The sequence below is a fragment of the Neoarius graeffei genome, chromosome 26 (genome assembly GCF_027579695.1).
Source record: "Neoarius graeffei isolate fNeoGra1 chromosome 26, fNeoGra1.pri, whole genome shotgun sequence".
NCBI lineage: Eukaryota > Metazoa > Chordata > Actinopteri > Siluriformes > Ariidae > Neoarius > Neoarius graeffei.
Window position 1 is genome coordinate 56,719,100 of NC_083594.1, and position 15,898 is coordinate 56,734,997.

General features: G+C 41.7%; 1 protein-coding gene across 5 annotated transcripts in view; it reads right to left on the bottom strand.

The window, feature by feature from the left end:
* Positions 1–1,564: 1,564 nt before the first annotated feature.
* strip1 (striatin interacting protein 1) overlaps positions 1,565–15,898 on the bottom strand; it is a 31,429-nt gene continuing 17,095 nt past the window's right edge. The window contains exons 18-21 of one of the 5 annotated variants that reach the window (XM_060910445.1): positions 15,031–15,097; positions 14,817–14,921; positions 5,524–5,728; positions 1,565–2,217 (exon numbers count right to left, since the gene is read on the bottom strand). In XM_060910445.1, the coding sequence (XP_060766428.1) occupies positions 1,970–2,217; positions 5,524–5,728; positions 14,817–14,921; positions 15,031–15,097 (625 nt within the window). In that variant the 3' untranslated portion in view covers positions 1,565–1,969. The other 4 variants (XM_060910444.1, XM_060910443.1, XM_060910442.1 and 1 more) reach the window with 4 other exon arrangements.

A 15,898-nucleotide genomic window follows, 5' to 3' on the forward strand; every position in this document is an offset into this window, starting at 1 on the left:
ACCACTGCCACTGGTGACTACAACCACTGCCACTACCACTGGTGACTACTACTACTACCACTGCCACTGGTGACTACTACTACTACTATAGACCTACACCAAACTGAAAACAATTTAATAAAATAAATTATAATTTACAAGGAGGAGATAATATAGATGTGATATATAGTGGCCTGTGGTTGAATTCCAAAATATTGCCACTGATTAAACAATATCTCAATATATTTGGTTGAAGCATTGATTTTTGTCATCTACATTGCTTCATATGGCTTCTAATACCAAAAAAAACCAGAATTGAGAAGAAAAAAACAGCCCCTGGGGTTCATTGGGCTTGCTTCGCTCACTAGGTTCGCTTCAACTGAAGGATAATCACTGGGCCCCCCATTGTAGAAATGGGCCCCTGTTTTTTCCCCAGGAGGGGCCCTGTGGGCCCCTTGATCTGCAAAACAATCTGAGGCCATGTACACACGTAGCCAGGTATTTTTAAAACCGAACATTTTCCCCTTCTCCTTTATAAAAATGTTTTATCCACACCACCTCGTCTTCGAAAAAAATCCCTTCCACACATAACCGAACATCTGCGTTTTCAATCACATTCATAAGCATTCCAAACCTGTAGATGATGTCCTACCAAGCCTACTGCGCATGCGCGAAATCCAGGAGGGTAGGAAAATTCAACAGTAGTTTTGTCTTACCGATCAGCTGGGCTGATAGAAAATCGGTGAGTATTTCACGCATTTGCCAATTTTTGTTTTGTGCGTATTGGTCGAGTCTTTGGCCGAGTCAAATAATTTGTAATGACTTGTTTTGAATAATAAAACGGTCTGTATGAGAACTTGCTAATTGTAATGACGTCATGTGTTCTGCGCATGCGCAGTAGGCTTGGTAGGACAAATCCAAGAGGTAGGATAACTTTAGCCTGGGCCCACCCATCCTAAGCGTGACGCAACACGAGGGCCTGTTCCGAGCTTTGCTCGGAGAGCTTTGAAGTCGCGTTAGCCAGGCTAGGATAACTTTACAGAACAGAGATGGCATTATTTCCCCAAATCCTACCCCCTAATCACATCAGAATAGCACCTGCACAATAATTAACACTTTCAAGGCACTACTCCGATCCATTACTCTGTGTCCATGCTTAATCTGGCTTCTGCAGTAAACAAAGGTCGCACGTTTGACGTCAGGGCAGATTTGTTGTCATTTTTTTGGCGCAGATTGTGACGTTCTAAAACACAAAACTCCGGTTATCTCTGTCTACACGAAAAGGCGTACACGGAGTTTTCAAAAATCTTCACTTTGCCCGGAGTTTTTTTAAATATTCATTTTTGATGTGTTTTCATGTGGATGACAGGCCAAAACGTAGAAAAATATCTTCGAATTAGCAGATACCCGGCTACGTGTGGACGGGGTCTTAGTCTCTGCGCTCAACATAATACTAACATGAAACTCCAGAATTCATTTCAAAGTGTTTGAATCACTCATATTACCTAAATGGAATCGTGTAACTCGTTCATCCAAACCTCTGACCTTGGTGGTCATACATCAATAACACACATTCACAACAAAATAAATCTGTTTTCCTTTAATATCATTTCATTTTGCAAATTAAGAAAAGGCAGTTGAAGATGCAATTAAAAAAAAAGTCCTCACAGAAACTGCACACACTTTGGGTCGTGAGCACTTCATAGTTGTACAGGTGCCTATTATGATGATTGCACATTTTACTTCAGACTCGATCACATTACTCCATCACATGACCAAAGAATACCAACAGCATTTCACTTCAATAAACATTCAACTTTACAGATGTGATAGTGTAATAAACACAACCAACGCCGCTTTAATGCAAGCATGTACACGCAAGGCTGGCATACTGCTCCTACAGAGTACATAATGCTGACTCAGTGTTAATATTAAGTGTGTCGTGAGGAATGAGTGATGCTGTCCCACCATTTTTACAATGACCACACCCTCAGTGGAGCAGCTCTTCCCAACATATGGGCTTAGAGAACACCTCACGTTCAAGCCACAGGTCGTAGGTTGTGTGAAAGTCATCGGGTAGTGGCACATTCTGACCCAAAACACTCTGGAGACAATTATCGACTGGCACTAGGTCTGGGTTCCGCTGAGCCGCATCATACCGCCGCGCGTTAAACCGTTCGATACTCGCACGCAGGGAACACTCTTCTGCCTGGAAGTCCCATGGCCGTGCATCCAGATCTGCTGCGCACGCGCGCGCACACACACACACACACACACACACACACACACACACACAGAGTGTCAGGGTCTAGGTGGTTCGAGTTATACAGTTAATTACTGCTGTGGACTGTTCCCACTAACCCTAATCACTCTCATAGTCATTATTATACAGTGCCTTGAAAAAGTATTCATACCCCTTGAACTTTTTCACATTTTTCCACCTTACAACCACGAACTTAAAAGTTTTTTATTGAGATTGTATGTGATAAACCAACACAGAGTAGCACATAATTGTGAAGTGAAACGAAAATGAGAAATGGTCTTCAAAATTTTAAACAAGTAAAAATCTGAAAAATGTGGTGTGCATTAGTATTCAGCCCCCCTGCGTCAATACTTTGTAGAGCCACCTTTTGCTGCAATTACAGCTGCAAGTCTTTTGTGGTATGTCTCTACCAGCTTTGCACATCTAGACACTGACATTTTTGCCCATTCTTCTTTGCAAAATAGCTCAAGCTCAGCCAGATTGGATGGAGAGCGTCTGTGAACAGCAATTTTCAAGTCTTGCCACAGATGCTCAATGGGATTTAGGTCTGGACTTTGACTGGGCCATTCTAACACATGAATATTCTTTGATCTAAACCAGGGCTTTTCAAAGTGTGGGGCGCGCCTCCCCTAGGGGGCGCCAGAGTTCTTCAGGGGGGCAACGTGAGGAAAAATAAACCAGAATAAGTTACTATTGCGGGCATTTAGCGAACTTCAGCTAGCCTTTGCCAGAGACAAAATGGATCGATTTTTTTTTTTAAAGATTTTTTTTGGGCTTTTTCCACCTTTATTGGATAGGACAGTGTAGAGACAGGAAATGAGCGGGAGAGAGACAGGAAGGGATCTGGAAATGACCTCGGGTCGGAATCAAACCTGGGTCCCCGGATTTATGGTATGGCGCCTTATCCACCTGAGCCACAACGCCCCAATAGATCGATTTTTAGTACCTAAAGCTACAGTGAGTGAGGAGACAGAGTCTGGGCCAAGCAAAAAAAGAAGGAAGTATGACCACGATTATTTAAAGTTTGGATCTTCATGGACTGGATCTGAAGATGCTCCACTGCCACAGTGTGTTGTCTGCCAAGAGGTGCTAGCTAATGATGCTATGAGATGTTTAAAATGTGTAAAACAAGATGTTTTTTTAAAAAAAGCACAGATGTTTAAAATGTGTAAAAGAAAAAAAAATGTGTACAACAATCATTTTTTTTTAAATACGAATGGAACATTAAGTATAGCAACAACAAAAATTGTGGTGGGGGGGCGCTGTTGTTTATTTGCTCTCTGGGGGGGGGGGGGGGGGGGGGGGGGGGGCTGACTCTCCCACACTTTGAAAACCCCTGATCTAAACCATTCCATTGTAGCTCTGGCTGTATGTTTAGGGTCATTGTCTTGCTGGAAGGTGAATCTCCTTCCCAGTCTCAAGTCTTTTGCAGCCTCCAACAGGTTTTCTTCCAGGATTGCCCTGTATTTAGCTCCATCCATCTTCCCATCAACTCTGACCAGCTTCCCTGTCCCTGCTGAAGAAAAGCATCCCCATAGCATGATGCTGCCACCACCATGTTTCACAGTGGGGACGGTGTGTGCAGGGTGATGAGCAGTGTTAGTTTTCCGCCACACATAGCGCTTTGCATTTAGGCCAAAAAGTTCAACTTTGGTCTCATCTGACCAAAGCACCTTCTGCCACATGTTTGCTGTGTCCCCTACATGGCTTCTGGCAAACTGCTAACGGGACTTCTTATGCCTGTCTTTCAACAATGGCTTTCTTCCTGCCACTCTTCCAAAAAGGCCAGATTTGTGGAGTGTACGACTTATAGTTGTCCTGTGCACAGATTCTCCCACCTGAGCTGTGGATTTCTGCAGCTCCTCCAGAGTGATCATGGGCCTCTCGGCTGCTTCTCTGACCAGTGCTCTCCTTGCTCGCTCTGTCAGTTTAGGTGGACGGCCATGTCTCGGTAGGTTTGCAGTTGTGCCGTACTTTTTCCATTTTTGAATGATGGATTGAACAGTGCTTCTTGAGATATTCAGAGCTTGGGATATTTTTTTATAACCTAACCCTGCTTTAAACTTCTCCAGAACTTTATGCCTGACCTGTCTGGTGAGTTCTTTGGTCTTCATGATGCTGTTTGTTCTTCAGTGTTCTCTAACAAACCACTGAGGCCTTCACAGAACAAGTGTATTTATGCTGAGAGTAAATTACACACAGTAGGACTCTATTAACTAATTAGACGACTTCTGAAGGCAGTTGATTGCACTGGATTGTATTTAGAGGTATCAGAGTACAGGGGGCTGAATACTAATGCACACCACATTTTTCAGATTTTTATTTGTTTAAAATTTTGAAGACCATTTATCATTTTCGTTTCACTTCACAATTATGTGCTACTCTGTGTTGGTTTATCACATAAAATCTCAATAAAAAACTTTTAAGTTCGTGGCTGTAAGGTGGAAAAATGTGAAAAAGTTCAAGGGGTATGAATACTTTTTCAAGGCACTGTAATAATGACACCCATGACATAATCTACAAACCCCATTTCCAGAAAAGTTAGGATATTTTCCAAAACGCAATAAAAACAAAAATCTGTGATTTGTTAATTTGTGTGAACATTTATTTAACTGGCAAAAGTCCAAAAAAAAAAAGATTTTCAATAGTTTTACTGACCAACTTCATTGTATTTTGAAAATATAAACAAAGTTAGAATTTGATTCCTGCAACACACTCAAAGAAGCTGGGACAGAGGCATTATTCCCGTTGTGTTCCATCCCCATTCTTTTAATAACACTTTTTAATCTTATGGGATCTGAGGATACGAATTGTTGCAGTTTTGCAATTGGAATTTTTTTCCATTCTTGCTGGATATAAGACTTCAGCTGCTCCACAGTCCGTGGTCTCCGTTGTCTGATTCTCCTCTTGGTGACACACTGTACATTCTCAATAGGAGACAGATCTGAACTGGCAGCAAATTAAGTTGGTCAGTAAAACCATTGAAAATATTTTATATAACTGACAAAAGTACAAAGAAAGGTTCACATGAATTAACAAAATCACAGATTTTTATTATCACATTTTTGAAAATATCAACTTTTCTGGACATGGGATTTGTACTTTATTTTTCAAAATGTAAACAAATTAGTAATTTATCCACAATGGCACCTAACCTTGATAAAGTATTTATTTTAATGTGAATGATAAAACTTTACACCATCCTATAAGACAAATTTAAAAAACTGCCACTGAGAAAATATAATCTCTTAAGTGCGTGTGCATGTGTGTGTGTGACTCACCATTGCCATACGCCCAGTCATCGTTGAGTCGATGACGCACTTTCTGGTAGATGGCTGACATGGTCTTCATGTTGCTCTTCCTCCACTGACGGCCCAGATATTTAGTCTGAACCTTCAACAGCTTCAACACGTACAACTGCAGCATCGCCTGTTTCACCTTCAGCGCTCTCTTCAGGATCGGTGCTGACTTGAACACCACCAACATCTGTGCACACACATGCATACACACACACACTGAAAATTCATACAAGCCTTCATCCATGATCCCCAGAGACACAGACTTGACACTAAAGCTGGACATTCAGTGTGCTCTCTGCTGAACCAAGTCAAAACCCTTTCTCTGTGATCCTCCACACATACAAGAGCAGACACACCAAAGTAGACACAAGTATAAAGCTTCTCTACGCACCTTCACTGTTGGTAGAATACATACATTAGACCATTAAGTACATCCACTTCACATAATAAGATACAAACACCTTACTACATTCTCTGTGCATGTCTGACATTGTGTTTCATTCAACTAGACATCCAACTGTCTGAACTATCTTATATATTTTCCATTGTCATACACAAAGTCATCATTTGGAATTAAAAATGTAAATAGTTAAGAGCCTTTGACTGAATAATTACTGCAGTGATTAACGTGTTTCAGCTGCAGTAAATCTTTTAACTCTAATTGATGCAGCGAGTCGCTTCTCATTTCCTAAACCAACATGTCGGGAGACGAGTCCCACGGTTGTGGAAAAGATGTTCCTCTGTTTCAGAAGGTCAAATTATTGGCCTGCATCAAACAAAGAAAACGACTGAGGAGATTTGAGCTGAAATGACTGGAACTGGGTCAAGAACTGACAAACACATTATTAAACCCTGGAAGGATAGTGATGCACCATCAGGAAATGTGGTTGGAAAAAACCTTTTGACTGAGTGAGGATCAATATAAACACCTGGTGAAGTTGAATCGTAAAAAATCACCAGTAGAATTCACAGGCATATTTAATAGTGAAAGTAAGATAATTTACACACACACAGACAATGACAAGAACTCACAGAATTGGGGCTAAACAGCTGTGTGTCTGTAAGAAACCCACTCGTTAGTGAGACTAATCAGGAGAAAAGGTTTCAGTTTGTTCAGGAGCATAAAGATTGGACTCTGGAGCGATGGAGAAAGGTCATGTGATCTGATGAGTCCAGACTGACCCTGTTCCTAAGTGATGGGCGTGTCAGGGTAAGAAGGGAAGCTCATGAAGCTCCGCCCCATCATGCAGAGTGTCCACTTTCCAAGCCTCTGGAGGCAGTGTGATGATCTGGAGTTGGTCCAGTTGGTCAGGTCGAGACTCAGCAATGTTACAGGGCAATAAAATGAAGTCAGCTGACGGCCTGAATGTACTGAATGACCAGGTTCACATCAGTGGGGTTTTTCTTCCCTGATGGAATAAAATTAGTGCTCAGAGAGTGAGAGTGTGGTTCAGGGAGCACGAGGAATCATTTGCACATGAATTAACCCCCACAGAGTCCCGACCTTAACATGCACCTTCTGTGCAACGTACTTCCTGGTTTCCAAGTTGTTTGCGACGAGTCTTTTTTCCCGCGAGTGTTGGCGTTAATCACTTAATCTTTTTTATTTTTTCTAAAAATAATTTTCCAGTATCCTTTTCTTTTTTATTGTACTTTCACTTTTGCTTTCCTTTTTCCGCATTAAAAAATTTTTTTTCGGAAGAACACCAAGACCGGAAGCTTTCTTTCTTTTTTTTCCCTCCTCCTGCGTAAAGACCACAAGCAGAGGCCATCCACATCGGACCTGTTTTAATATCAACAGATCCTCGATTAAGGTACGTGAATCCTTTCATTATGGCACACCTTCAGCTTGTTCAGTGTGCTGAGTGCAGGATGTTTAGTCATTCTTCCTCCATCACTAGTGACAGCTTTATTTGTGATAAGTGCAGATTAGTTAGCTCTCTGACGGAGAAGACTGCAGTTTTAGAAATGCATATCCAGGCATTTGGAGAGGGTTAGTGAGAATGAGAACAGTGTAGTTGCTGCAGGGGAAGTCTGGATGCTCTAGGTGGAGTTAGTAATCCCTCAACTCTGGCATTAGAGCATTCACAGGGGGGCGAATGGGTGATGACTCGGCAGCATAAGCGTAGAGCCAAAGCTACCGCTGAGGTTTGCCCTCAGTAATGCACCAGCTGAGAAACCTGAAAGAGCTCTGGTTATAGGGGACTCTCTCATACGGCACGTGAAATTAGCTCAGCCTTTAGGAGCACCAGCAGCTTTAGTCAGGTGTATACCGGGAGCCAGGGCGCCGGACATAGCAGGAAATCTTAGGGTCCTAGGCAAGCACAGGTTCTCAAAGATAGTTATCCATGCAGGAGCTAATGATATACGCCTTCGTCAGTCTGAGGTTACTAAGAGCAACTTTGTAGAGGTGTTTAAATTAGCGAAGGTGATGTCCGATGCTGTAGTATGCTCTGGCCCCATCCCAATGCGGCGTGGCGATGTAGCTTACAGCAGGTTATGGTCGCTGAACTGCTGGTTGTCCAGGTGGTGCTCTGAAAACAGTGTGGGCTTTATAGATAATTGGGCTAATTTTGAGGGCACTGCTGGCCTGTTAGGGCGGAACGGTATCCATCCCACTCAGGAAGGTGCTGCTCTCATTTCCTGCAGCATAGGTCATAGTCTCAGAACAGGCCTAGTTAATTCCTGACAATCCAGAGCCAAGGCCAGGGAGCAGACGAACAGGCTAAACCGACTGTCTGCTAGCTGCACAGAGTCGTCACTCAGGGTCCACTACATCGAGACTGTGTCTGTTCCCCGAGCTCAACAAAAAGGTAGAAATATTCAGAGAGTTTGTTCCAGTAACCTAATCAATATAAAATTAGATCAGACTGACTGTACAGCTGCTGCCAGCACCTTTGATCTAAAGGTGGGGCTATTAAATATTAGATCTCTTACATCTAAAGCGCTAATGGTTAATGAACTCATTACTGATCAGGAGTTTAATGTACTGTGTTTAACTGAAACATGGATTAAGCCAAATGAATATATAGCATTAAATGAAGCGAGTCCTCCTGGATACAGTTATATACACCAGCCTCGTCTAACTGGCAGAGGAGGAGGCGTCACGGTTATTTATAATGATTATCTAGGTGGAACACAAAAACCTGGTTATAAGTTTAATACATTTGAAGTTCTTCATTCTAATATAAATGTATGTAGCCTCAAAAAATAAGTCTACCCAGTTAATTCCATTGCTTATTATTTACAGGCCCCCGGGGCCATATTCTGAGTTTCTTTCTGAATTTGCAGATTTTATCTCAGATCTGGTTATTTCCTTAGACAAAGCTTTAGTTGTCGGAGATTTTAATATTCACTTCGATAACCCAGAAGACCCTTTAAAAACAGCGTTTGTGTCCATCTTAGATTCAAGTCAAGTCAAGTTTATTTCTATAGCACTTTTAACAATAGACATTGTTGCAAAGCAGCTTTACAGAATTTAAAAAATGGGATTCAGTAGAGATTAATCAGAATGTCACAGGACCGACCCAAAGTGGTGGTCACACCCTCGATCTAATACTAACATTCGGGTTAAACGTAGAAAATAGTCACACTTCCACAGTCTGAAGTTATCTCAGATCATTATCTCATCTCATTCACAATATCTCATCTCATTATCTCTAGCCACTTTATCCTGTTCTACAGGGTCGCAGGCGAGCTGGATCCTATCCCAGCTGACTACGGGCGAAAGGCGGGGTTCACCCTGGACAAGTCGCCAGGTCATCACAGGGCTGACACATAGACACAGACAACCATTCACACTCACATTCACACCTACGCTCAATTTAGAGTCACCAGTTAACCTAACCTGCATGTCTTTGGACTGTGGGGGAAACCGGAGCACCCGGAGGAAACCCACGCAGACACGGGGAGAACATGCAAACTCCGCACAGAAAGGCCCTCGCCGGCCACGGGGCTCGAACCCGGATCTTCTTGCTGTGAGGCGACAGCGCTAACCACTTCACCACCGTGCCGCCCCTCATTCAAAATATGTCTGAGTAATAATATATGCACCTCGCCACACTATTGTATTAAACGTACATTCACGTCAACTACTGCACAGAGCTTTATAAATGATCTCCCAGAGTTATCAACTTTGATTGGGTCACTGTCAGCCCCTGCAGAACTTGATCAGGCAACTGAATGCTTAGAGTCAATATTCCGCCATACCTTAGATAATGTAGCTCCTCTAAAAAGGAAAATGGTCAGAGAGAAAAAATTAGCTCCCTGGTATAATGATGACACTCGCACATTAAAACAGACCACTCGAAAATTAGAACATAAATGGCGTCAAACAAAATTGGTAGCATTCAAATTGGCGTGGAAGGAGAGCTTCCTGAAGTATAGAAAAGCTCTTAGTGCTGCGAGATCAACATATTTCTCCTCCCTAATAGAAGATAAGTCAAGTTTATTTGTACAGCGCTTTTAACAATCAACATTGTCGCAAAGCAGCTTTACAGAATTTGAACGACTTGAAATATGAGCTAATTTTATCCCTAATCTATCCCCAATGAGCAAGCCTGTGGTGACGGTGGCACGGAAAAACTCCCTCAGACGACATGAGGAAGAAACCTCGAGAGGAACCAGACTCAATAAAAATAATCCTAGATTCCTATTTAATACTGGAGCAAAATTAACCAGGAATAAGTCCACTATAGACACATGCACACCTGCAGTATGTAGTAGCAACGACTTCATGAATTTTTTTTAATGACAAAATTGAGAATATCCGACAAAAAATTCAAACTACTAATTTAAGGTCAGACAATGTAAGTGACCCTGTAGTTAACAATATAACTGTATCAGATCAGCAATTAGAATGTTTTACTCCCCTTAGAGAAACTGAATTACTTTCATTAATCTCTGAATCAAAAGTCTCAACTTGTGTACTAGATCCCTTACCTGGACGTCTATTCAAACAGACAATGCCTGGAGTAATTGAGCCGCTTCTAAAAATAATAAATTCTTCTCTTATGATTGGCTATGTACCCAAATCCTTTAAACTAGCAGTTATCAAACCCCTGATTAAAAAACCTGACCTTGATCCCTGTCAGCTGTCCAATTATCGGCCAATATCAAACCTCTCCTTTATCTCCAAGATCCTTGAAAAAGCTGTGGCACAGCAGTTATGCTCATATTTACATAGGAATAACATCCATGAAATGTATCAGTCAGGATTTAGACCTCATCGTAGCACAGAGACAGCTCTGGTTAAAGTAGTAAACGACCTACTGTCAGTGTTTCCCACAGACCAGGTAGCAATTTGTGGTGCTCCACTGTGCCGCTGAGGGAATCGTGCGCGGTGGTGTCGTGGCGGTCGGTGGAGTCGGTCATTGGGGTGTATGCAAAGTGTTTACAGCGGGCGGTGTTCAAACACAGTATTTTTCTTCAGAGTCACCTGCTGGGACTATTTTAAAGCTACAAGAAGCATTTGAGATTATTCAGTTCAATCTAAATTCTTTTAAGTTCTTTAAGAGAAGACCGCTAAAACAATTTTTACCAGAACCCTGCCTGGTTTCATTCCTCGACCCAACTTTACATTACAGGGCAGGCCATTAGTTTGCTGGGCTTGATGTTGGTGGAAAACCTGTCTTTTAAATTTATGGAAATTACTCACCAAAATTGAAGTTAAAGTTTAGTTTTTTGCCTTTTTGATGGCAATCTTTCAATCATTCTTTAGTTGACATTCAAGGAATAAATTGCAAAAAACAAGCTGAAGGTTTTTATTTTAAATATTGAACTCAACACTTACCTCAACCAATACTAAAATGAAATAAATAGTATAATGTAACAACAAAATAAAATATTATAATTAGATGTAAGAAACCACTTAAGGTAACACCAAGGCAACTAACAATAATGAAAAAGCATTACCCTAGTGGGAAATCCTTATTTATTGTGAATGTCAAGCCATTATTAATAACTTGCATGAATGCTGAAGCGGGATAAACGGGATAATGCAATAAGGCCGGTTCCTCGCGTCAAGCTGCTACTGTATGCATCAAAATCGGTTTATAGCCTGACTCAGGGATGTCCGTTTCCTGTAAGCCAAGAAGGCTATGATAAAGCTCATCACGAGCACGACGTAGGCTGCCTTTTAAAATAAGGGGCCGAAAGGCGAATCGGGAAGGCTGCGTTATTTTTAATTAGCCTAACAGGCCTACTTGCAGTCCGGGTATATGCGCAACGGCAGGCCTGTGGACACGCCCCTCCGTCTCTCTCTCTCTATGTGTGCGTGCGTGCACGAATGAGAAGAAAGAGCACTATGAATGAACGGAACGATACGCAACAGATTTTTTTTTCAAAATCGCGAGTCTGATTGTGTGGCGATAGGAATCCATTGTGTGGCACTGCGCAACACAATGGTTTATGTATGGGAAACCCTGACTGTTGGCGTCCGATCAGGGCTGTGTCTCACTGCTTGTGTTGCTTGACCTTAGTGCAGCATTTGATACCATTGATCATTCCATTCTTCTGGATAGACTAGAAAATGTTGTGGGAGTTAAGGGAATGGCCCTCTCCTGGCTCAGGTCTTATCTAACTGATCGTTATCAGTATGTTGATATAAATGGTGATTTTTCTAGACGTACTGAGGTAAAGTTTGGTGTTCCACAAGGTTCTGTCTTGGGTCCACTGCTTTTTTCTCTATACGTGTTCCCTCTGGGTGATATTATTCATAAACATTGTATTAGTTTCCACTGTTATGCTGATGACACACAGTTGTTTGTTTCTGCAAAACCTGATGAGAGACACCAGCTCTTAGTGTCCATGTCTTTTCGTACTGTGCAATAGGGGACCTGTGCAATAAGGGATTTGTGTAATGTTTCCGGTTGAACGTAGCTGTGTGTGTGTTTGACTGTTTTTATCATTTTTACAGTGTTTTTAAGTTTTAGGTTTTTTTTAAAATATTAATATTAGTTTGTTAGTTTATTAGTTTACTTGTTGTCTCTGTGAGTTTGACCGTTTTTATACATTTTATATTAGTTTAAGTTTTAGCTTAATTTAAATCCTTTTATTAGTTTGTTTTGCACTGATGAAGATTGCACTCCAGTTTTGTTGTACATGTTACTATGACAAAGATATTCTATTCTAAAATTGAGGAATGTGTGAAGGACATTAGACACTGGATGCTTATTAACTTCCTTCTGCTTAACTCTGATGAGACTGAAGTACTTGTACTCGGACCACATGCAGCTAGAAATAAGTTTTCTGATTCCACAGTAACTCTGGATGGCCTTTCTGTTTCTTCACGTGCAGCAGGAAAAGACCTCGGGGTGATTATTGACCCCAGTCTTTCATTCGAAACTCACATTGATAACATCACCCGGATAGCTTTCTTTCATCTCAGAAATATTGCAAAGATAAGAAATTTAATATCATTGCATGATGCAGAAAAACTAGTCCATGCTTTCGTTCCCTCCAGGTTGGATTATTGTAATGCCTTACTGTCTGGATGTTCCAATAAGTGCATAAACAAGCTCCAGTTAGTTCAAAATGCAGCAGCAAGAGTCCTTACTAGAACTAGAAAATATGACCCCATCACCCCTGTCTTATCCACACTGCATTGGCTCCCAATCACATTTCACACAGATTATAAAATACTACTATTGACCTTTAAAGCACTGAATGGTCTCGCACCACAGTACCTGAGTGAACTTCTGCTCCTCTATGACCCGCCACGCCTACTTAGATCAAAAGGCGCAGGCTATCTGCTGGTACCTCGTATAGTGAAGGCTACATCAGGGGGCGGAGCCTTTTCTTACAAAGCCCCACAGTTATGGAACAGCCTTCCAAGTAGTGTTTGGGAATCAGACACAGTCTCAGTGTTTAAGTCTCAGCTGAAAACAGATCTGTTTAGTCAAGCCTTGTGTTAATGGTGTTTATGAGGTAAAGGTGTAGATCTGGAGGATCCTCAGACAGAGTGTTTTGGTAAACTGGGATGTATGGATTCTGTCAGTCACTTGCTCACTCGAGTTTGTTGACGGTGTAGTGGCTGCTGCTTTATGTCCCGGGGCTCCCTCATGCCTGTGTTACCTTCTGGCTCTCCCCTTTTAGTTATGCTGTCAGTTAGTTTTGCCATTGTCCCTGCTTGCACTCAGCATAAAATGTATACTGTTCCTACTCCTCAGGTGACATTGGGCATACCTAATAACCTGTGTTTTCTCCATCTTTCTCTCCCCCCTCCACTCTGTCTGTCCCTCTGAGTTACATGTCAGTCATGAGATTGAGATGCTGAACCTCTTCTGCTCCTCGGACCTGCCTGATCCATCCTGGTGCCCTGTGTCTGGTTGAAGTCTCATCGCATCGCTCCTGTGGAGGACGGCCCCATGTGGACAGATGAAAGTCACACCTGGAAGACGCTCTGGACTCTTACAGTGATGCTTTTATGGCTGAGGACTACAGTTGACTTGCTAACTTTAGGACTGCAGTTGTCATGAACAGTTTTGCACTCAGGTTTCCATTAATGAAACTGACTTCATGTTAAAACTGTTAATGTTATAGTCATGCTGTCTGTTGTTGCCCAAATGAGGATGGGTTCCCTTTTGAGTCTGGTTCCTCTCGAGGTTTCTTCCTCATGTCGTCTGAGGGAGATTTTCCTTGCCACCGTCGCCACAGGCTTCATCATTGGGGATAGATTAGGGATAAAATTAGCTCATGTTTTAAGTCGTTCAAATTCTGTAAAGCTGCTTTGCAACGTCTATTGTTAAAAGTGCGATACAAATAAACTTGACTTGACACATACTGAGAGTCTTTGAGATGCTGGAGAAGATTTTACAGAGAGGTTCCACTCTCCCATCATCAAGACATGATCTCTGCCAAAAATTAATGCAACTCCGGATGGAAATGAATGTTGTGATGGTGTATAAGGTTTCTGAAACAATGCCATGGTGAACATGTGCCATAATCAAAGCTAAAGGCAGAGCAATAAAACATTAGTGTGCAAACTTTTTTTTGGCCAGGCAGTGCATGTTTTATTACACTGATACGTACTTTTGTTCTTATGTTTTACTTTGTGTGCGTTTCTCTCTTATCACAAATGAGTTCTACAAACTATCAACAGATTCACTTAACTTGAACTAAATAAAATATTCTTCAGATATTCGGTAAATTATTGCTATTTCCAGTTTTGGTGATATAACCATCATCAAGCCAATTATTTTGTACACTGGACTGGTGCTCCCTTTCATATTTACCCCACCTCACATACCCTACAGTGTGTGCGCGTGCACATGTACCATAGTCCTAGAATGTTTCCACTTGGTGAGTTTGTTGAGGATTCTGAGCAGATTGATGCAAGAGAATAAATTCCTCCAACAGAATTGGTTATTATCTCCAGCTTCCTGTAACCACACACAAACACACACACACAAACACTGCTTTTGCAACTAATTAATAAATGGTACTTCCCCTCCATGTATGTGTGTTTGGGTGTGTGTGCGCGCGCATTACCAGGCTTTCAGCTGTGAGCTCAGGAAGCTCATGCAGGACGCAGTTGGGGAAGTCCAACACTGAAATGCTGAAAAAAAAACACACACACACACAAATAGTTTAATTGTAAATTTATACAATAAACTAGCTAATTATGTTGTTTAACTTCAGTGTGTGAAGTGGGTGTGGCTAAAGGTGAGAGAACTTTTCAATCTAAAGTATCCACAACTTTCCTGAACTCTAACCTTTCCCATGAGTCATTGCTGCGTCATAGCAGAAACCGGTATCTTTCTTCCACTCCACTGTGTTGACATTTGTAGCTAACGCTAACTGCTAGATCAAAGATGAGTAAAAGATGGTTACACGGGTCCGATTTTCTGACGTGCTCTGGGGATAATACAATCAAAGTGCCCCATCCACCTCCCTTCACGGAATGGATAGACGACATGAAGTTGTGACCTGACGTCAGCTATGTTGACATTGTCAACTATTTTATTTTGAATGAGGGTGTTAATGGTGAGGAGCGAAGGAACTACAAAAGCACAGAGGCGTACAATTATCTACACAGTAATAACACTGGCAAAATTATGTGTAAAAGAGAGAGAGGGCGAGTTTGTTTGCTTAAAGGCTGAGGTTGAGCTTCGCCAGAGCAAAGAAAGGGAAATAAATCCTGCAGTCATGCAGCAGCTCGCATCTGGAAGGTCGGCTCTGTCAGAGTGTATTATTGTATTGGTTTAATAATAATGTAGTGTTTATATATTGTAAGTTGCTTTGGACAAAAGCGTCTGCTGAATACCATAACCAGAACCGTATTAACCACCAGCACTGAGCTCGAGTCTAATAGAACTCTACCAGCCCACGGTACCGTAATATGTCTTGTATTGGCTCA